The sequence below is a fragment of the Hipposideros armiger genome, unplaced genomic scaffold (genome assembly GCF_001890085.2).
Source record: "Hipposideros armiger isolate ML-2016 unplaced genomic scaffold, ASM189008v1 scaffold_434, whole genome shotgun sequence".
Lineage (NCBI taxonomy): Eukaryota > Metazoa > Chordata > Mammalia > Chiroptera > Hipposideridae > Hipposideros > Hipposideros armiger.
In genome coordinates this window covers 181,854-205,226 of record NW_017731784.1, presented here as the reverse complement: position 1 = coordinate 205,226, position 23,373 = coordinate 181,854, and the positions used below count along the sequence as shown (strand labels likewise).

Below are 23,373 nucleotides of genomic sequence, written 5' to 3'. Positions count from 1 at the left end.
GGTACCAATTATTTTAAAACATCAACTTTAATGACACATTTACTTTAATTATGATCTTATTTTGATATTATCTTATATTTTGAGTTACACATGAAAAAGCTCTGTGGGGACAATTGGAATAAGACTTAGGAATTAGTGCTTCAAAAGTTGTGAACTTGTGAGCATCAGTTGTGTTGCTTCCCCTGGCTTAAACTATGATGAAATCATGATTTCAGGATAAAAGAAATCCTTCGTAAATGTAGGTAAAGTAATTGGACACTTAAGGTTTAAGTAGAAATATTCGTATCAATTATTTCATAAAAGAAAAAATAAGTGCATTTTAATAATAAAATTGTAATTGTAAAAAGGTATAAATGTGAAGTTTGTGTTATAAATTTAACACAAATTCCATTTACTTCTGGATCTACATAAAACAAATGAATTTTCTTTGAATATTTTTCTTCATTAGACTCATAAATCTAGGAGTAATTTCTTCACTGTGAGTTTTTGTGAAGCCCAGATACATGAGGGGTATTTCAATTAGCTAATGATAAAATGAGGGGTAAAAATTAAATTCATGGCATATAAAGGGAATAAAATAGGTGTAAAGTTGCTTTTTCCATAGTTAATTGATGAGGAACTGTGTTATTTGTAAAGGGTCATGGTTCAAATCCACTTCATCAAGCTCTCCCTGAGGTCGTCAGTTGCTATATGCTCTGCTGTCCTCATCTCTCTCCATTGTATGCACCGGTGACATTGAACTTTGGGCTCTTCCAACTCTTGTCTCTGGGTCTTTACAAATGCTCTTTGGATGCCTTCCCTATACCCCATCACCTCACCTAATTCCAGCTTTAATATCCTCTCTAGGGGGAGATCTTCTCATTCCTTAGTTTCTGCTAAATCTCGCTGTGAGCTCATATAACTCCCTTCCCCTTTAGAAACCTTATTAGACTTTCTCCATAAAGATCTGAGTTTGTCTAGTTTTGCATGTATTTACATAAGTTATTGTTCTAATGGCTGTTTTCAATAAACTGTAGAACCCTCAAAGCCTTTCCTTTTTAACTTGAGTATAGGGACTCATTATTTCTAAGCTTTAAAATATGATTTTATCCACTGGAAACATGACAAAAACAGCTTTTCTTTATAAATTGCTAGGAAATTATTTACTTTCCTGTGTCTTCATAAAATTCCTAAGTCATGTAAGCAGGACATGTTATGAATTAATTAGTAGACTATCTCTCTCTGAAGGGTTAAAGGATTGCCAGCACTGATCAAGCCCGCTCTCTCTCTGGCTCTTGATATGGTGTTGACAGCCAAGCAAAGAGCTTCTTCAATAAATCCACTCTCATATTCAAGTTTTTCCAGATGTGAGAAGTAATTAAGTCTTTGCATTTACTGAAGCCTCCCTTGTATGCTTTTCAAGAGGGTACTGGCATCTGTGGTGAATTAACTCTGCTTGAGCGTGTGTGTGTACATATGTGTGTTGTGTGTATGTGTGTGTGTGTTGTGTGAATGCACATATGCACAAGCACACGTGTGGCATTTGCCAATTTGAAAACAAAACAAAACGGAAAGCTAATTTCAATAAACACCAAGAGTTGTTACAGCTATATTTCACAATTGAGAAAATTGGGCTTTATTTAATTAATAGTGCCTTCTGCCTTTCTATTTTTGTTGAATGTTAAAGGAAAGAAATGAGGATGATTAAATTATTTGCATCTGTTAAAGGATTTGTTTTTTAAATGATAAAGTCATGATTCTCTTAAAACATAAAATGAACACATTTCAAAGATTTTAACTCATTAATTAATGAGGGCACCAATAAGATGTTACCATTGGTTCAAAGGTGAATTTGAAGAACCACACATAAATGAGTAATAAGGAGTGCTGAAATGAATTTACAAATAGATGCAGAAAGGGTCTAGCAACAGGGCAACAATCAATTACTTTTCCCCAGGATACAATTAATTTGCATTTATGTAGATAAGGCATGATTAGCATTGTTATCAGTTTTCAACAATTTATGGAGTTGTAAAATAGTTCAAAGACAGTGAAAGGCAGAATTAGCAGAAGGTAACAGCAGATAAGAGACCAGGTAATCTTTTTTTTGGTCAGTTTCAATCTTTCACATTTTTTTCTGACATCTCACACAAAACTCTAGAAAAGAGATGCTTTTTGGGACAGTCAAACTGTTTGAAAGTGCCTGATCCTTTGGTTCTGGTTACAAGCCACATAGAGGCCACTCAAATCTTGGGCTTGTTTTTCTGATTGGAAGTGATTGTGGTGTTAGCTTCATTATTATTGAAACTGAACTAACAATCTCAAGTTAAGTAGCAAATTAAACCAAAGTCTTTCAGTTTACTGGGTTCTTATGTTAATGTAGATTCTGAATAAGAATACTTTTTTTTCCCCTGTCAGTATATTTAGAAGAGTTCATATTTTTAATCTTGGTGTCGCAACCATACCCAACCTGGAAATTGTTGTGTCAAAAGTTATTTGCAGTTTATTGTTCTCCACTACTTCTAATACCAGTCTAGGAATGTGGCTCTCATTTGTGAGTTAAGATCTGTATTTGTGAAAATGGGAATAAAAATACAGAAAAACACCCTATTAAATCTTATTTTAATGGCATAATTGGTTAAGGGTGACAATTATTCAAGTTACTTTGTATCCTTATGATTTCTAATTAACAAACATTAATGAAATTGCCATTGAAAAGAAGATAGGCTTAATAGATGTAAATTATAAAAATAGATTGGGCTAATATTAAGCAGAACTCTTCTCTTGTATACAGAAGACAAATTGCCCCAGAGAGCTTACATTTCTTGTTTTAAGAAATGATTCCTCCCCCTCATCTGTTAGTAAAGTTCTCTTTTGGACAGATGCCAAAGGATGAGGAAATATATGAAGCAAAAGTAAAATAACCAAGAATTCAACTGAGAACCTTTTTGGGGGATAGTCATTAAAGACAAACAAATACCAACAAACCAACCAACCAACCAACCAACCAACCAACAAAGCCAGGTAACTGAAAATGAGTAGGTGAAAGATTGCCAAGGCAGAGAACAAGTCTGATGAACTAATTCCTCTCTCACCTAACCATTTAGGGTGAATGTTTTATAATAAAAAATGTTGAATTACGTTTTAAAATGGAAAAATTCAGTTCATGTCTGTAGGCTTTTCTCAACCCAGAATTGAATCTCAGTCTATTTCAATTGTTCATTATGGATTTTTATTCGCAAATCAGTCATCATCATGTTGTGGAAAAACGCATTTTCTATCACTGTAAAGAAAAAAAAAGGAGAAAAAAGTGAAATGAATATGAAACATTTGTCAGAGCCAAAGAGATTCTGGTCTCATGTGACCTTAAGAGCGCAAGACAAAGTATTACATGACTCATGATGATGGTAAAGATGGTTTCCTTGAACAAGGGCTGTGTCCCCGAGACCTGGTACCCTAGGGACTGCATTTTCTATGGAAATGTGGGAACAGTCATGATGTATTTTGTCTATGTTTTTCAAAGGTCATTTATTTATGTAAAGAAAAAGATCAATCAACAACATATTGCCCATTTTGTTCGATAATCTTTTGCCATCTTTCAGTGACCTTCATAATTTCCTCGTTCATAGAAAGACCTGTCTTTATTTGTGAAAAACTGAACAAGGTGCTGATTTACAGCCTCATCTGAATTGAACGTTATACCACGCAAGGAGTTTTGAAGAGAGCGAGATAAGTGGAAATCTGATGGCGCAAGGTGAGGTGAGTATGGTGGGTGTGGCAACACATCCCATCCAAGCTCCAGTGATTTTTGACGGGTGATCAAACTTGTGTGTGGTCTCGTGTTGTCGCGATGGAACACAACTCGTTTACAATTAACAAGCTCTGGACGTTTCTGGATGATGGATTCGTTCAAACTGTCCAATTGCCAACAGTACACATTCGAATTGATTATTTGGTTCCTTGGTAGGAGCTCAAAAAACACATCTTTATAATCCCACCACACTGAGAGCATAACCTTCTTCTGATGAATGTCTGCTTTTGATGTCGTTTGAGGCGAATCATCACGTCGGGACCAAGACAGTTTGCGCACCACATTGTTGTAAACAATCTACTTCTCATCACCAGTTATCAGCCGCTTCAAAAAAGGATCGTTTTCCTCACGTTTAATGAGCATATCGCAGATGTTCATACGCGCCGTCAAATGAACTTCTTTGAGTTCATTCGGAACCCAAATATGGAGCTTGCTTATGTATCCCAGCTTCTTCAGGTGGTCGTGAACTCTTGAATGATGGATGTTCAATGTTTCTGCAATCTCTCGTGTTGGGTAACGTGGGTTTGACTAGATCAATGCCTTTATTTTGTCATCAACCTCGGTGGGCCTCCCTGACCGAGGAGCGCCGTTGAGATCAAAATCACCAGCATGGAATTTCGTGAACCATCGTTGGCACTGACGTTCTTGTAGAGCATTGTCACTGTAAACTTTATGCAACTTTTCACAAGCTTGATGCACATTTTTCCCTTTATGGAAGTAAAACAGTAAAACATGGCAAAAATGCACAGTTTGGTCTTCCATCTTCAACTTCTAAAATCTCCAAAACTCAACCAAATCGCTTAATTTTTTTTTTTAGAATGAAGCTTGAACTGTCAGCTGTCAAATGACATAGCAATAACATAGATGCGAGTGACTCTAGTACTTCCAAAAATGAACTAGTGCCATCTGTCGCAAACATGCGTCCTGACTTTTCTGACAACCCAATACATTGCTTACACGTAAACATCAAGCTCTAAAAAGATCAAAGACTTCTGTATTATAACACACAAGTTAGCTCTTATCTCTAGGCTGTTATGCCGTATGATACCCTTCTGGCCTTAAAAAACATATTAGTGGTATAGAGTTTTACCTTTCAAATGAGAAGATCCTTTCATATCAGCTGCTTTTCTGGAACTGTACCTTTATTGGGTAGTTAAAAACTCTTGTGTTTGTAAGGGCCTTTGCTATGTGTAAGGTGCTTTTAATTTCTGACAATTCAGTTTTTCTGTTTTAACTATGGAGGGTTAGAAGCAGAGGGATTAAATAATTTGTCCTAGCGCAGACCTGGAAGTAGGGAGTCTAGCTATAAGTAACCTTGGTCTCATTCTGATCAGGGCATCGATAGAGTACTAAACAAAAAGTAGACAACATATAATAAAATGAAATGCTCAGTAAGTAAAAGGGATTAGCAACTATACAGATACTCCCTTTTGAGGTGCCCAAAGGTGAAAACATGTGTTAAAATACAGCATGTAACTTGGTTAAAAAAAAAAAGAGGATGATAGGGAATTTTGAAACATGATAGCTATCCCTGAAGAAGAATTTTTTTTTATTCCCTGAGTCACATTTTGGAGCTATTGACAAGAGTGCTTTGCTGTGATAAAGTGCAGGGCTTAAAATGTTTTAGAGAAAACTTGACATGAATTTTGTATTATCCCTATAGGTGAAAGGAAAAATGCATTCAATCAAAAGTAATAATGTATCTAGCTTGCCAAACAATCCATTAAAGAGTTCCTCCATCAAGTCTTGAATGATGGGTTTGTTATTTTCTACCTTATCTTAGCACTAAGTATGTTTTACTCACCATTGCATCTCTAACACCAAGCATAGTCCCTGACATAACAACACTTAAGTGAATACATGAACATTGGGCTTTTGTTAAGTTCTAGACCTAGTGCTCCATTGAATAACTTTGTGAATAACACAAATAATTAATTTCTCTTGAACTTAATTTTGTCCTCTGTAAAAGAGAGGGCTTCAGCAGGATTGATTTCTTAAGGATCTCTGTGGCTTTAAAATTCTGCTTCTAAAATCTCAAATGCAAAATTTGTGTTCACATTTCATATGGTGCTAAGTTTTGCTGTTAAAACTTTCATGCATAATCTCAACATATTATTTTCTTCCAGCACAGTGGAGAGCCAAAAGGAACTTATTACATGATGGGAAATGAGAAAAAGCAGCTGTCGAAGTCTGATGAAGGTAATTCACCATTTGAAAGAGAGGTCACCATGAGCAACACAAGCATTGTTGCCTCATACACCAGTATTGTTACCTCATACACTAGTATTGTTACCTCATACACTAGTATTGTATTGTTACCTCAAACTCTAGCTAAAATATGCATCTTAGGCAGCTGTGGCAAGATTTTTCTCCCTACACTTCTAGAAGTTTGTAAGAAAAGCTTATAGAAAATGCTCTTCTCTATTTCCAAATAAAGATAATGTAACCGATCTATAGAATATTAGATTGTCCTGGCAGAGGACTTGATGGAATCAAGAATCCACACATTTTGCTTCTTTATGGAAGAATGATAATGCAAGGAGAATTTCTTTGTAGAATTTTCTACATTGGCATGACATGGCTATTGTTTTTATGTTGTTTGCCAAATTCTGCACCTGTGGGACACTTGTTTTTGTGACTCTTCTAGAACACAATATAATTTTTTTTTCAGAATAGAACGGTGTTTCCCTAAGTAATATTTCACAAAAGAATGTTAGTTTTCTGGAGTATTGGATATCATCAAAAAATAGGTAGGTAGGCAGCTAAAGAGATAGATAGGTTAGATTAGATTAGATGGATAGGATTTCATGTTTGGGGAATGCTGGATTAAGCAAATTTAAATACTTTTCTTGGTCTAGGGTCTTCTCAGAGCTTTCAATGTGTGATTATGCCATGTAGATCTCTAAATGGCTGCGGTAGATATTGGTATACAGGTTCCCCAAAACATGTTTGCTTAAGAAACTCCCTTTTCCCCTCCAGAGCATTCTGTGGAACTTTAGCCTCACGGAACACAATTTGAGAAATAAGAATTTTTCTTGTCAGAATTTTAATTTACATAAGACCAAAGCAATTTAAAAAATAAATTTAAAACTAGATATGATATCAAGAGAAAACAGCATTATACTTGGTTACTTAGAATGATGTATGATTTTGAATACAATTGTATTTTATATAATTATTTCATTATTCACAATAGGGCATTTTTTATGTCCATCACTCATATGCTGTGGCTGTACTAATTTAGCCTAGGATTTAAAAACCAAATTGATAAATTATAAGCTGGATAGAGTCTTACAATTGCCTAAATTGACATTAAAGGAATTGTTCTGAGAAATACCGTATATTTTTAAATATATAACTGATAACATGTACCACATTATAAATATTGTTATAGTTCATTTTTCCCAACTTTTCCAAGTGTATTGCATGCTCAGGAGTATACAAGTAACTAATGAATTTGTGAATTTGACACAATGGGCAGAATTGAAAGAGTATGACTATTATTTTTTTTGAAACAATGAGGTTTGTAGAATTCTTGAATGATATATCAACCTATGTTAACTGCAACTTCTCATGTTTAATGATGTTTATAGTTAAAATAATATAGCAACATAGGATTAACAGTCATAATTAACCCAGAATAGATTCTTTGAAGGGTTCAAAAGGCTTTTCATAATAAATTACTAGCCTTTAATCAGCTAATATAGAGTGAGTATTTTTTAGAATGTGAGAAGTACATGTATGTCTCTTAAAATATTTAATTTAGGTTAATTAAATGAGCTTGATTCATGATACCAGATCAGAGCTCTGTCTGATATTCCAGTGAGAGCTTTATTTAGAAGGAGTTGAGGAATCTTGGAGATAACAGGCTTTGGACTGTGCTCTCTTGAGTGTGATAGCTAAGTAGTTTCCCCCCAGAATCTTGAAGTCTTTTTCAAGCCCTTTTATGAATTGAATTAGTGAAATATAAATAAATGGTCTTCTCTGGATTTCTTAACCCATTAAAAGAAGGTTGACTTTAAATGTTCATAAAATTGAATTTTGCCTGTTAAAATGTTCCTTCCACTTGGGAGGCGAGTCCTGGCCGACCTCTGGGATCTGTTCCATCCACTGACACAGAGTTGTGATAAGGAGATTGAAGTGCGAGCTAAATAGGGAAGAGGCCTGGACAAGGTCATTTCTGCTGAACACCACAGACTCCGAGAGCTCAAGGGTGCTGCAGTACATAAAATAATGCTGCATTGGTGAATTAAAAACTATACGTATATAGACAGAGAGTGTAAAAATGAGGGTCCCTGTATCTGAGGATGGAAACAATGAAACGGAAGAGGGAAAAACAGAGGAAGAAGAAAATGAAGAAGACACGGTGAGTGGGCAAGCGCCTGCTAAAGAAGGGTATTTGTTTCTCTAAGTTGATGATTAGAAATATGTCTCCTTTCCCTTTTTTCCGGACAGGTGTTCTTTAAGCCTGTTATTGAAGACCTGAGCATGGAATTGGCTAGAAAATGCACCAAGCTTATTAGTGATGTAAGTGGCTTAAGCAATTTTGGTCTTATTTTGCATTGTGTGTGTGGCACTGTTACGTCATAGAATCACAGAGCTGGAGAGAAAATCTTGAAATCATCTATTAAAACACCATTATTTTCCAGATCATGGAACTGAGTCCAGAAATGTTAGATGATTTCCCCAAGGTCACTCATAAAGAGAATTTCTGCAGAAGTAGAATACCTTATTGGTTTCACTGTCACTCTGATGTGAAATCATAAAGCATTGAATTCAGAGCGTATCCCTTTCAAGAACACAAAGCCTTTTACAATTTGTATAATGAAGTAAATTTGTTTTGAGAGGATCTCTATCTAAATGAATGATTAAAAAAAAGACTTTTTGGGGACTTTTTGAGGCATCTGATGAACGTAATGGTTTTCCAAACTAGAAAAATGCATATATCACCTATGTGCATATAATGTTGATATCCAGTTTAGGATTAATGGATAACTAAACTACCTGCTAAGAACCCTCAACTAGATGATGATGATATCAGTGAAAAGGAGCATTTTTGTTGTGACTTTTTTCATTAACTGGGATCAGTTTATATTATATTTCAAGGGAATTCTAGAATTATAGCATTAACTCACTCATATATTTTAACAGTAAGTAAGTAAATTAAAATTCTTGAAGCACGAGGAAAAGTATTGGTCCCTAGGGATGAAAGGTTAGATGATCCTCATTAAAACCTTTGTAAGGGAATTGGGACAGAAGAAAGATGGCTCACAGAAATCGAATAGATGCCTGCGTCTATATTTAGAGAGGCGAGCACAATCGTGGTTGTTTCTGTTGTGAATGAGCAAAGTGATCAGAATATTTTGCAAATGTTTGGTTTCAAAGGAAGTCAATCGTGGGCGGTGGGGTCGTGTTCTGGCAACTTCTCTGCAGTCAACCTGCCTGAATCAACTTAGCAGCAACCTTGGGCAGGCTGGCTGGACTCAGTTCCTTGAGGGGAACATGTGTAATAATGAGAATGGGTAATGGTGACATATCTGAAATGTTGAGTCAACTGGAACATTGTGGGTATTCAAGAAATGCTCGCTGTTACTTACTACTACATGTGTAAATGATCTATATCCAGCCAACCTTGTTTTATGTGTAACTCTGTATTGCCTTGTGATGTGTCAGAAAGAACCAAAGGATGGTAGGAGGCATACCCCGACCAGGCATAGCAGCTTGTGAGGTAGGCTCTATTGCTTTTCCCATTTTAGGGGTAAGGAAGTAAAGGCCCAGAGAGGCTCAGTAACTTGCCTGGGTCACACAGTTAAGCAGTGGGGAGTAGGACTTGAATACAAAACCTTCTCTCTTAGCCATGTACCGGTCTTTTACCTGGTCTCAAACTCCAATTGAAAGACAAACCTTCAAGTCCCTTAGTTTTGTTTTCTAATTCATTATATTCTGAAGGGGCATCCAGGTGCTTGCCCATGCCTTTTTGTTTGTTTGAAGGCAATATGCCTACAGCCTATGCCACTGAGAGAATTGGATGTATTTTTGCCTGCTCAGTGAAGTCCCACATCCTGAGGCTTTAAGAAGCAGTCTCCTATTGTTGATCAAATCACACAGCTAGTGAGCTGCGGACCTGGGATTTGAAACAAGGTCTGTCTGACTCTTAAGGCTTGGCCACCATGATGTCCTTTCTTCCCTGCTGTGTGCCAGGCATTATGGTATTCTGTGCCACAGCGAGCCATTGGCATAGTTCTGTGAGCCTCAGTTGAGAGGTGGTGCAACCCAAGGCTGAGTAGCTTGCCCGAGGCCACCTGACTAGTCAGGGGTGGGGACAACATTCAGGTGTAGGTCCAGCTAAGTCCAGAGTGTGGCTGGTAGCCACTCATCACTCTGTTCCATTTTATTGGATAAAAAGGGTAGTTTTATGGGTTTCTTTTCATGGGGCATCCCTTCTACATCTTCATCATTTCTGTCTCTCTTTGGATCTCTTCTAGCTCTCATAGGTCTTTATTGGGGTGTAATGACGAGATCTGTGCACAGCAGTCCAGATGTGGATGGCCTGTGATTGTGTGTAGGGTGAGGCAATGTTCCCTTTTGCTCCCTCAATGCTTTGTGATGATATTTAGAGTTTCTTGGACTTGGGGCTTGCAGAGAGCTGTTAGGTCAGCCTCTGTCGGGCATCATTCTCAGCCATTTTCAGTCCTAATTCCTGAGTTGTCGCTGATGGCTGAGGACCTACCATCTTTACATAGTAGCCTGAACGATTTTTACCTTGCTAGGAATGAATGTCATCTGTAGTTGTCTGCCCTGAGGCATGGCCCTTGGAGAGCCTCCCCAGTTCGTCTCTTTCATTTGGCCATTTCACTCTCCCTGAGAGCTTGGGGTTATCAGCAGACCTGTAGGCTTTGCGGTATCAGACCCTTGCCAGGTAATTGATTAAAATGTTAAATGAATTTGGTCTAGAGGGAAGTCCTGGGAGGCCTGCACTGGTTAGAATTCTCCATTTTCCAGGTCAGGTGGCTTCACTTTGGGGATCAATACGAGGCATTTTGCAATTTTTCTTTGCTCCACCTGGTTTCTGGCTTGCACTTGCTTGGCCTATATTATGGGGTTTCCCTCTGCGTAACTCACTTCCCAGTCTATAAGATAAGGGGTCCTCTGAGACAGCCTCTTTTATTTTTCTGTTAACCATGTCACGCGTTTTATTTCCCCAGGTAGCCTTTCTGTGTTATTTTGTCCTGTTAGTCAACTATCAAATCAATCTCTTGAATAAATCAAACCTATCAACTGTATTGAGCAGTCGGCATCATGGATCGAGTAGCCTTTTGTCAGGGGTCCTAGAAATATTAGGTTAAAGGGGGTCTTTTGTATGTGTCTTGTAAATTAGATGTAAAGTTTCTGCAGAGCAGGTTTGGCCATGTCTGCATGAAGCCTCTGACTCAGTGTTTTGGTTCAAGCCTTTTTAGGGTGTTCATGTGCATGGCAGCAGAAAGAACGTTTTCCAGTCAAATGAGTATTGTTTGTTGTGGGTAAATCCTTCCAAAGCTGAAGATATTAGATTAGTGGTTACCCTCCAGAGAAAGGTCCAACCGTGCTGGAGCATCTGGTAGAACAGCCTTGGCTGTGTGCGTCCAGTTAACTTGGAGCATGGTTCTTCCTTCCAGGGTTTACCGCATTTAGCCAATGTGGCTCCATTTGTGCAAAGACTTCCTGGGTGCTTTTGGCTAAGAATGCTTGTAAGAAGAAATGTTCTCAAACACTTTTACACCTGCCATCCACTTTCAGCCATTAGCTAACCTCCTACTAAGTGACAGAAACTAGGCAAGGAGGAGGAAGCACCACTGAAGTAATTTAACTCTCATTGTAGTTGAGACCTGGTGGGATTAATGGTAAGGTCAAAGAAGAAAGTAAATATTGGGAGGCATCTTAATGATCATTGAGTCATCGACTTTGCCCCTTTTTTCTCAATCAGAAAATACCTTGGATGGTGTATTGGTTATGAGTACAAATGGTTGCAGGTAACAGGAGAACCCTGGCACAGAAGTTTAACAAATACAGAGAGTGCCAAAAAAAAGAAAAGTATACACGTTTTAAGAAAGGAAAACTGTATTAAAATTGTAATACTCATTGTATACCAATCACATTTGACTTCTGCAATGAGAAGAGGTGCTCAAAGTGGTTACCATCAGCGTCCAGACACTTCTGATTACGGCAAACTACTGCTTGAGCAACGTTGACCAAAGTGTCCACTTGTATACATTTTTTTGGCACCCCCAGTATATGTTTATTTTTTCACACACGAAGCCTGGAGGTAGGGGTTCCAGTCTTGGCACAGTGGATGCTGTCAGACTCTCAGGTCTTTTTCCTTCTGCTTTGTCATCATTAGAAGGGTGGCTTATTGCCTATGATATCATTGCTGCTGTATCCCTGTGATTTGTGGGGATCAAATAAGGTGGAGGGGCAGAGTGTCCAAGGGCTGTGCCAGCAAGTCTCTCCCTTTATCCCGGAAACACCAGAACACCGCTGGGAGACTCCACCAATGTCTTGTGGCCAGAGCTGGGTGCCTGGCCCACCCCAGGCTAATCACTGGCCAAGGGGAATGAGAAAACCATGCCTGGTTTAGAGCAAGTTGCCCTCTGCGGCTGGGGTAGGGGCCTGGCCACTCTCATAAATACATTTGGGTTCTGTTATTAGGAAAAAAGGGGCTTGGACAGGCAATCTGTCCAATCGATAGGGCCATGGTTGTATTAGGAAATGGCTGTCTACTCAGTGACTTTCATTTTACATAAAATTTTGTGCCAGTCACTGGTGAAGTTTCCTTTCATCTGTCTTTTCTTGGTATAGGAAGGCTACTAAATGTGTGACATCGCTACATAAAAATTTAGCATCACTTGCTTATTGTCACTCATATAGTACAATTCACTAGAAAGTAGAAAGATATGTGTTTGCACGCACGTGTGTGTGTGTCTCTCTTTTAAAGGCTGGCCAAAGGAATGGAGACCACACTTAAGACTGAACTATTTGTCTGCATAGCAAAGGAAGTAACAACTTCAACCGTATCCCATGTTCCCGTCGGACATGCTGCTCGGGTCAGAGCTTATCAGGAGGCCTGTAGCCGTAGCACATACCACCGCAGTGAAGAATGTGAATGTGAGAAGGAAAAGATGGTGGCGAAAGATAAAAATAATGAGGCAGGCTTAAGCCTGATGATAGGTTATTTTCTCTTGCACTTAATTATATAACGGAGATACTTCTCTTTCCCTCCTTATGATCAAAATAGCCTACTATTTATCATACTGCCATTAACGGCTTAATTACTAGTGACTGAGGAGGGTGATTTGCAGAGACCTAAAATTATGGCTAATCTCTAGAAGAAAAAAAAAGTAATTTAGTGCTCAGATAAGATAAATATGTTCTAATGTTGATTTCATGACTAAAGCAAATGTGTAATGCGGTAGGCATGTAATATCTAAGAGTCACAGCAGTGAAATACGGTATTTTGAAATAACGTCACTTAACATGTTCGTATCTGGTTATGGTAAAATCATGCCCCTCAAATCAGGTTTGCATAAAACCCCTGTGTAATGTTTGTGTGACATCAATATTAGTCACGTCCTTTAAGAACCGGGTAGTATATAGAATTAAGCTTCGTTTTTAGGTTATAATTAAGGAGACCATGTAATTTATCATCTGAACTGGGACTTTGTTTTTCGGCCTAGGTATTTAGAGTCTTGGGTAGGTAAACATGACTTTATTACAGGGCGATATAAGTTTTCGCAAATTACCTTCATTCTCTCAACTAGTCATAAATTTTGCCTCCCCAGTTTTAAGATTGGGTTGCAAGCAGCATGACAGTGGGATTACGTTTCAGGCCATTCTCCATAGTTCCTGACTTCTTTTTGGCTCATGTGTCCATGCGAGGTCTTTCCCCAGAGCGACAGTTCTGGCCTCTCCTCAAGGAGAAAGGAGTGGCTCGCTTTACTAGAGAGTTCCAGAGGAGAAATGAGCGTGCTCAGCTAAGCCTCTCTGGTCTTTTCCTTGCTCATTTGCCCATTGACAGCAAGGGGACATTCTGGAATGATCTCAACCATGTGGCAAGCTTCCTGAGCAGGTTCGACTCTTGTTGGGGGAGGGAAGGAGGATGGGAGGCCTATGGGTGCTCCTAAATTGGGTCAGTTTGATTTGAGCGTACTTAATTAGTAACAGGAAGCCCATTGTGGCCACAATTTAAGCCCCTTCCTCTAATCCAGCAAATCTAGGTAATGATGCTAACAGTAATCTCCATTTGTTTAATTTATGCCTCTACTTCTTCCGTGGTTACATCTATCCTGATAAGTATGTGTTTTAAGCCTAGAGGTGGGCAGCTATGTTTCTGTTTGACCATGGCTTCAAAGTAACAATAAACTAGTACACTTGTGCAAGTTAAATGAAGACTATTTAATAATTACGCTGAGTACACTGGGCAACACGACCCATAATCACTGTGGGTCCGACACACATGATCCTTGATGATACTGGACCCTTGCTTATCTAAAGCAGAGGGTTTATGATTATGCCATATCAGTTTTGCAATTTTGTGCTAGGTATCAATCAGTTTATGTGATTTGGCTTGTTTTGAGTATCATTCCACATTGGAGTATTTACTTCAAAAAGCGAACTTTCTCCAGGTAATTCATCTATTCAAAAATGGAGCATTCAGTTGTTTTTCTTCTTACTCTCTCATGTGAATTATTTTCTCTTTTAGATCCATTATAAAGAAGAATATAAAAAGTCTAAGGACAAGTGTACATTTGTGACGGACACTCCTATGCTAAACCATGTAAAAAATATTGGTGCTTTTATTTCTGAGGTAAGGTATCAAACACTTGCAAAATGGCTTGCATTTTCCTTTTGTATTTATGCAGATGAAAGTCTGTGCATTAAAGTTGGCGAATAACATTTTCAAAAACACCGCTGAATGTTGGTAATATCTATATAATTATGTAATTCCATGCACTACTAATTAACGCATGTAAATTGACATATTTTACTGTCTACTCGTATGGTTGATACATTTTATTATATATGTCTATATTTTGCCTCTGACCCTTTCTCATTTACATAGAATTACTCTTGAAAAGTACACTTTTATTCAATAAGTAGAAAGTACTGGCAAAATAGTCTTAGCAGTTCCACTATTTTTTTCCTAACAGATTTATTAATTATAAATGATTGAATATCATTTTGAAAATAAGTAAAATTTACCAGCTGCTCCCATGAAATGTGTATTTTTTTGTAAGTAATTCTAAATCAATTGAAACTATTTTTGAGTAGGACCAGTTCAATGGAGATAACCATTATGAAACCACAGAGTGAGAAATGCACTGTATTCATTTTCCCGCTGAAAAATCATATGGTCTCTTTCTGAGAGCATTTAGGACCTCAGTATGTGTTGCATTGAAAAGCAGTGTTGACAGTGATTTCTGTGATGAGGCATTTCTGTAGCCTGTGAATAGATCACTTAGAGGAGATAAACTTGACAAGAGAATGAATAAAACAGTGTTATAAATGGCTGACCTCTAGTGTTTCATATGTTGGAAAAAGATCCACATGATAGTCTCAGGATTATTTCTGCTAACGTGAAAGCATTGTGAGGAAAACTGGTAAATTTTCTTTTATTAAGTACTCAAATCCAAAGAGTTGTGGGGACACAAGGTTTACACAGGATCCATGCTCAATAAATCAAGGCTCCAATCTTGCTCTGAGTGGGAATCCTAGCAGGGACTTGTCGACAGAGTGTGGAAAAACACGGTTTTGTTTATTTGTGTTAGCTGCTACCTCGCCTTGCAGAGAAATGCTTGATGTTCTTAGTTATTAATTGATTCGTTTTTCTGAAGGAGTTAACTGCAGGGCAAAAAAAATGGAAGTGGGCAATCTGTCGTGTTATTTTGCACCTAATCTTCCCAAGAGGAAATGGTGAATGAGATCGCCTAGGGACAGTGTAGATTGGAGGTAGGAAGCCACATAAAAAGCCAAAAAGCACTCTACTTCCCCATCGTGGTACAAGGAGATTATTAAGGAGACTTGAAACATGGAACTGTGTCCTTTGCATTCAGGTTCTGGATAGCATTTTCTAACAATTTGTATTTCCTGGAGCAACTCAAATGTCTCATTGCTCTCAGATTTTTCTTCGCTGATCGAACATAGGAAACTGTCAGTATACACAAATAGATTTACTTTTAGAAATGTGCATGGGTTTACATAGAAAAAATTGGCGTTTTTTTTTCTTGCTTGTTTTGTTTAAAGCTTTCTTCATGATAAATTGCATTTATATTTCTTCAAAATATGTTCATCGTGTCCAGTATCTAGGATTCCAATGGTCTTCAGATTTTTAAGTTAATTCTGTTTCTGAAGAAAGTTTCTTTTCATTTTCTTTCAGTATTCACTGTAAAAGAGTGGAATGTTTATTTTTTCCTTTCCTTCTCCCCCAGGCAAAATACAAAGGCACCATTAAGGCGGACCTTTCCAATTCTCTTTACAAGCAGATGCCAGCCACAATTGACAGCGTCTTTGCAAGAGAAGTTACGCAGCTTCAGAGTGGGGTGCAGTTTTCCTAAATTGTTATATAATGATGTGGATAAAATGTATAACCTAATATGCAGTTTTTCCTAATCACATTCACAACTATTAATGAAACAAAATTGAATTTTATTTAGACAGTTTACTTAGATTGAAATCTTACAGTAAATATTAAACTGGTCTCTGATTTAATGTGTGATCTCTAAGTGGAACACATTCCAGTAGCTTATTAAAAGTCACATAAAGAGTTACTGGTTAAATTCAGGATGCAAAGGACTGTGGTTCATCAATTAGACAAAGTGGTTCCTGAATTTCCTTTTCTGTGGATTGTGTTTTTCACTTAGAATACCTCAGGCTACCAAAAAGAGCCTCCATCAGGTGGAAGTGGCCATTTTAGTCATTGCAGGTTGCAGACAAACCTAAGAACTGTCAGCAAGCAAATTCATTGTGAATCCACAAGAGTTTAGGAGTAATTTTCTCTTTATAGTACATCAACACATAAGGAATACTTCATGCTTTTAATTTGTTCTATTTCTTAACACAGAATTTCAAGGTAGAATATTTCACCTCTTTCTCACTCATCTTATTATCTTGTTTTCTTCATAGCACAATTTGATTTTTTTTAACTTCATGAATCTGTTACTTGGCTCCCTAAGTGACATGAGAGCAGGGACCTCATCTGTCTTGTTCCCTGCTTCCCTGCTTGGCACATAGGAAGTATTTACCAAATACTTTTATAAAGTGGATTTTTATTCAATTTGTTGATTTCCTTTCTAAGGAAGTGTTTCCTTTTACATAGTTTATATTCTTCATGCTACATTTTAGGTTAAAAATAATAGTAAACACATAGAAATGCTTACTATGTGTCAGGTGCTTTTATATATATTTATATCATTTTATATACAGAGGGTGCCAAATAAATGTATACACATTTTAAGAAAGGAAAAAACTGTATTAAAATTGTAATACTCAATATATATTGATAACAAAAGATGAATACAAGTCATGTGTATACATTTTTTTGGCACCCCCGGTATATTATATATATGTTTATATCATTTAATCCTCACAACCTCTCCATAAGATATCCTCATTTTGGAGATGTGGATACTGAAGCACAGAGAGGTTAAGTAATTTGCCCTAGGTCACACAGCCAATAAATGGCCGAGCCAGCACATGAATGTCTGGCTCCAGAAACTGGATTCTTACACACACTATACTAGCTCTTTCTTACCATTTCTTCCCCTATTTTTCTTATTAAACAAGTTTACGTCTTTCTCCAGAATCTTTTTACTTTTAAGTAGAGGATACCTAAATAATTGTAAAATACTCTGAAAATAGATCACTCTTGAAAACTAGTGAGCATAGTTATCCATTGCAGAACATCTTTAACTACTTCACTATTACAAATTTAAAAGTCCACTGTGTACCCAACTTTGCAGGAAGCTAATCTCAGCCCTGCCACATGAGGCTAAAAATATATGGTGTCAGAGATCTGCCTGGCTGCCCATGACTGATATGTGACCCCCCCTTTGCTGCCCACATCAAGTCACCTAGCCACGTGCTGATAATATGGACTGCTTTATAAAGCAAATAATTATAACACAACACTTGCTATGTGACAAGCAACACTTCTGCAGCAAAGACGGAAAAGAAAAAAACCTGTTCTTGTTTTTATACTTACTTGGGAAGGGCACATTTTCAGGTATTTACGTACTTCGTTGCTTTGGAAGCACACAACTTTTCTCACCTTTTGTAGCATGAAAAGGTCTATAGTACCCAAATATGTGCGACACAGAACGTAACATGAAAAATAATCCATTTTGTATATTTTGGAATCTGTTTTGTTTTTGCCAGAGTAGGTTGTCCCTTACATTTCTTAGCACGTGTCATCCTTAATAGAATATGCACCCTGGGAACCTTGTTTGTGCTCCTAAAGAGCTGTGCTGTGCAGTGTTGTTGTTAGTCGCTGAACTTCTTGCTAAAGAAAAACCTGGACCCTGAGTAAGGTATCTATTTCCAAGACTTATGCAATTGCAATACCATTTCTTTAGTTTTATGTACATCAAGTTAATTACTGTTAAAAGTGAAATCCTTAGCGCTTACCTGGTAAAAAGACAGTCAAGAACACAGAACTCTTAGACAGTGTCTGTGATTATTAAGCTAACCTTTTACTGTTTCCAAAGAGTATCAGATTTGTGCTAACACTAAATTAGAGTTCTAGCCAAATCTGAAATTTCATGGCATTCTGGGTTGTAATGAAAAGTCTCCTCAATTTGTGACAGTTGAACACAATGTTATCTTGCAGCCAATTTGCAAACATTCTCAGATGCTTACATTCAAACTGGACTGAGTAATAAGGTGAAGTTAGCTAGATTAATGCTCCTTATAGAAAATGACTGATAGGAAGAAATGCCTTTTTAAAAAGAGAGAGATGTGGAAATTTTAGGAAGCTATTTTATTAGATATCCCCCATTAAAATTTTTATAAACACAAATCACAAAGAACGCTTCTGGAAATGGATGCATTGTGCCATGAAGCAGTGAAATCTTTCTCACCGGGGCTGTTTCAGGCAGAGGCTAAATAATCCCTTATTACAGAGTAATACGGGCTACTCAGGCATCTGGACTGAGGACATTTATGAGAACTTGTTTTTATCTATAGTGGCCACAGGGCCCTGTTTCAAGAGCGTCAGAGGTATCTGTGCTGTTGACCAGAAGTACATTTACCTATATAATAGTTTTAAAACATACTGTAAGTTAGAAATAGATGTACATCTTACATATGTATATATGAGATATAAAGACTCACACGGTATGACAATTAAGTTCGCGAACTCATTCTAGAAAAAGTGTTACATACCTCATTGCTGAATATTAGTACTACAGTCACCTTCGAAGTACTCCCCTTGGGAAGCTATGTACTGATGCCGGTGCCTAGTCCACCCTTCAAAGCAATTTTGAAACTCTTTTCTGGAATGGCCACCAGAGCTGTCATCGTATTATCCTTGATGTCCTGAATGTCATCAAAATGTCTTCCTTTCAGTATTTCCTTTATCTTCAGGAAAGAAAGAAGTCATTGGGGGCCAGATCAGGTGAGTAGCGAGGGTGTTCAATACAGTAATTTGTTTACTGGCTAAAAACTCTTTCAGACAGTGCCATGTGAGCTGGTGCATTGTTGTGCTGCAAGAGCCATAAATTGTTGGCGATAAATTCAGGTCGTTTTCGTCTAATTTTTTCATGCAGCCTTTTCAGCACTTCCAAATAGTAAACTTGGTGAACTGTTTATCAAGTTGGTACAAATTCATAATGAATAACCTTCTGATATCAAAAAAGGTGAGCAACATTGTCACAACAAGTTCGTGAACTTAATTGTTCGACCTCGTATTATGTGATCAAATATATAAGATAAATGTATATATTACTTATATAAACATATTTATATATGAAGTATGTAAGACTATTGCAAGTGTTCTGCAGTAGTTAGGTGTGTAATAACATAGCAACCTTAATTCTCAAGGTGTGAAGAAAACAGTATTAATCTAGGGAAACATCATACAATAACGACAAATTCTAAGAAATCAAATTTATCAGGAAATTTATTAGCTCAACATAATTTTCCATTAGCTATTTTAAGGATGAAAATTAATATGATAAATTAAAGTTCAGCTGCCTCCAATTTGATGTAATCTTAATTCTAAAGTGGTGCTTAGTAGCAGCTATAAATGAAATGACTATTTTAATGCGGCAAGTAGAAAATTACACAGCCCTTTTAAGAAAGAGTACTTTTTGAAAATCATGTTTGATGAGTCACCATTTCTTTGATAACCCACAAAAAGATCAGCTGCATTGGTTACGTTTATAAAGCCACAAGTGTGATAGTCAGCCTAAGATACAAAATAAACCAGGCATCCAGCAGAAAAGAGACAGGCATACGCTAGCTCTTCATTTAAGTGGAAGGAACAAATCTCATGGAAGTTTTTTCTTGGCTTAATAGACTGGGCCACCCATTAAACTCCTCCCCCCTCCCCCCAAAGTTATAATATAGACTGTAATGGAATTGAGATAATGGACTTTCTCAGCCCAAATGGAGGTTCTTAATGGGTTTCCTGTTTAACATAATTAATTGGTGAAAATGTAAAGATATGTTCATCAGAATTAGATATCCTGATGGATTAAATCACGGGACAGACTCTAATAAGATGAATTATGCCTGTGCTAACGTGAGGTGCCGTCTGTGAGCCCTGAGAATGAAGGAAATATGCAGGATTGGATGTGGGAGCAGGGCTGGGCGGGACTGAACAAGATTTAGGGGTGTTAGTGGACAGAAATCTCAACAGAGCCATCAGAAGGGAGACGTTGTGATCTATTGATGCATTAATCACCTATACCACAGGAGAGATGATAGTCTGGATTAAATTGAATAATTCTAATGAGGACAGGTCAGACTATATCTGGAACATTCTAGGCACCTATAAAAAACAGATGGATAAATTGGAATTTGTGCTGAGCAGAGCATTTAGGGCTATAGATGGATGGAGCTCCAGTCCACAGAGTCCGGAAGAATGGACATCACTGACAGCGGTGTTCCCACGTTTGAAGTTCTGTCCTGTGAACTAGGCTCTTCCTGTTTGGATACATAGATGCAGCAGCAATGGGGAGATCAATTGGGGTTTCCTGAAAGGAGGAACTTTGTATCAGAGCTTTTCAAGCTGAAACTTGGCGGAGGAGCCAGAGAAAGGATTTAAACATTGATAGTGTCCTAGATGGTTTTCTTTTTTGTGGTACTATTTCATGATTTTATTTTTTATTATTTATTTTATTTTATTTTATTTTTTTTGCAGTATTTGATTGTGAACTTTTTTTTATTGTTAGTTTCAGGTGTACAGAACAATGCAATAGTTACCCTTTTCACCCTCACAAAGTAACAACCCCCCTCCCCCCATCCACTGCCCTCCCACCCCCGATATCATGCTTATCTATTACAATTCCATTGAATCCGTTCCCGCACTCTACTCCGTGTCCCGAGGTTATATGTATATATAATTATAGTTGACATACAGTATTATTCAACATCAGTTTCAGAAATACAATGCGGTGGTCAGGCCTCTACATCAACTATGAAGTGGACTCCCCAAAAGGGCATTGGTCCATCTGGCCCCCTAAGAAATGCTTACAACGTTATTGATTGTATTCCTCGGACTATCTTTTTCTATCCCTGAGGCCATATTGCAATTACCAATTTGTATTGTCTCATCCCTTCCCCTCTCCTTCATCCCCACCCCCTCCCAACTAACAACCCTCAGTTCTTCCTCTGTGTCTCTGAGACTATCTCCATCCACTTCTCCCATCCATTCTTTTATTTTTAAAAGTTGCTTTTGTCATGATCACTTGAATCCTTTGGAGTTAGAGTTAAATGGGTGGTCAGTGCTGCATATTAAATCCTATGAGGAGTTTAAATTCATGAACAAACTCATTTATTAATTCACTAAACATTTGTTACATTTCTACTCTTTGTCATTCACTATGATAGGCATAGGATATTGAAAGATGTGAAAGACACAGGAATAGCTCTCAAGGAGCTCATAGTGGTAAAAAGTTTTTCCTTAAATTTAACTGTATTTTTATTATTTACTTATTTATTTTATTATTATTTCTGTTTTGTTTATTTTGTTCTTTGATTCCACATGAAGATTATATGTTATTTGTCTTTCTCAGTCTGACTTATTTCACTTAGCATAGTACTCTCTAGGTCCATCCATTAAGTGTATTCTTTTTCATTGAAAATTAAACCTTGTTCTTGGTAAAAACTGTTCTAATTTTTCTTTTTAAGTTGTCTTTATTCTCTTGGACCAAGTAATTCTAGCTCCATCTAATATCTTTTTATTATGAAACTTTTGATATATACTTAAAATTGATTTTGAAGTCACATATTCATTTATCCCTGTTTTCTTCTCATTCATTCAGTTACTCATTCACTCATTTATTCACTCATTGAGCAGATAGATACTTATTACTGCTTACTTTGTGCCAGGCACTTTTCAACATTCTGAGCAGTCAGTGAACTAGACAGTTATGTTCTGGTAAGGGCAGACAGAAAATAGTTTGACAGAAATGAAGCAAACTCATTAAAAACTGTGAGAGAAATAAAAGGATAGTGACATAGACTGAGAATAAGGTGATCATTTGTTAGCTGTCTTAGAGGTCGTCTTTAATGTCTCTTTTTTTTGTTGTTGAGTTTGGTTGCTTCTGATCCTGAGGAAACTGTTCTCATGCCTTCTCTCCATCCAAGTAGGGAGCAAATTTAACTTGGTGGCATGGATGGCATTGGTGTGGCCCTTCCTTATTTCTGCAACAGAGGACAGGGCTTGACATAGCTGAGAATTTTGCCTGGGTTACAGTTTCTCCCAAAGGTTAGGGCATTTAAATATTAATATATTATAGCTGTGCCTACACAGAATCATAACAATTCATTTAAAAATGAACAATTAACTTTTAAATATCTGGTCACTTTCCCCACACTGTCAGGTGCTTTCCCGAGATTTAAACCTTGACCATGTATAACCCTAAAAGCTCTTGGGTGTAGAAGGTTTCCCAAAAATGTAGCTGAGATTTAAACTAGATGAATGAGTGGGGAATCTAGTGTATGGTTAAGGACTTTTGAACTAAATAAAAAAGTGAGAATTAGGAATCTAAACCGAAGCACTAAAATGAAAGTGTTAGATATATTATCTTGCTGTAGAGGCTTAGGCAACTTTGAGCTTCAGTGGTGGTATTCAAATATATAAAATCCTAGCAAAACACTGAAATTTAACAGGTAAGAATTTAACATGCTTCTAAATGAGAGTAACAGTGTATTGTGTGTGTGTGTTTTTAAGATCGCCTACAAACAGAAACATGGTGCTGCCAAAGGATCCTCAGATTACGCCCACATGAAGGAGCCACCTGAGATCAAACATGCCATGGAGATCAGTAAACACCAGAGTAATGTAAGGAAGCCCTTTCTCATGATTTTCTGGAAAACTGTGCTTAACC

General features: G+C 37.3%; 1 protein-coding gene across 11 annotated transcripts in view; it reads left to right on the top strand.

Annotated features, from left to right (window-relative positions):
* Positions 1-23,373, top strand: part of NEBL (nebulette) — a 389,725-nt gene that overhangs the window by 275,956 nt on the left and 90,396 nt on the right. For 7 of the 11 annotated variants that reach the window (XM_019665136.1, XM_019665133.1, XM_019665134.1 and 4 more), the window contains exons 1-5: positions 7,961-8,156; positions 8,246-8,317; positions 14,526-14,630; positions 16,252-16,362; positions 23,217-23,327. The exons of 1 other annotated variant lie outside the window; for it this stretch is intronic. In XM_019665136.1, the coding sequence (XP_019520681.1) occupies positions 8,076-8,156; positions 8,246-8,317; positions 14,526-14,630; positions 16,252-16,362; positions 23,217-23,327 (480 nt within the window). In that variant the 5' untranslated portion in view covers positions 7,961-8,075. Of the gene's footprint in view, positions 1-7,960; positions 8,157-8,245; positions 8,318-14,525; positions 14,631-16,251; positions 16,363-17,358; positions 18,349-22,142; positions 22,752-23,216; positions 23,328-23,373 lie in introns of those variants that run through there. 3 more of the 11 variants (XM_019665135.1, XM_019665139.1, XM_019665140.1) reach the window with 3 other exon arrangements.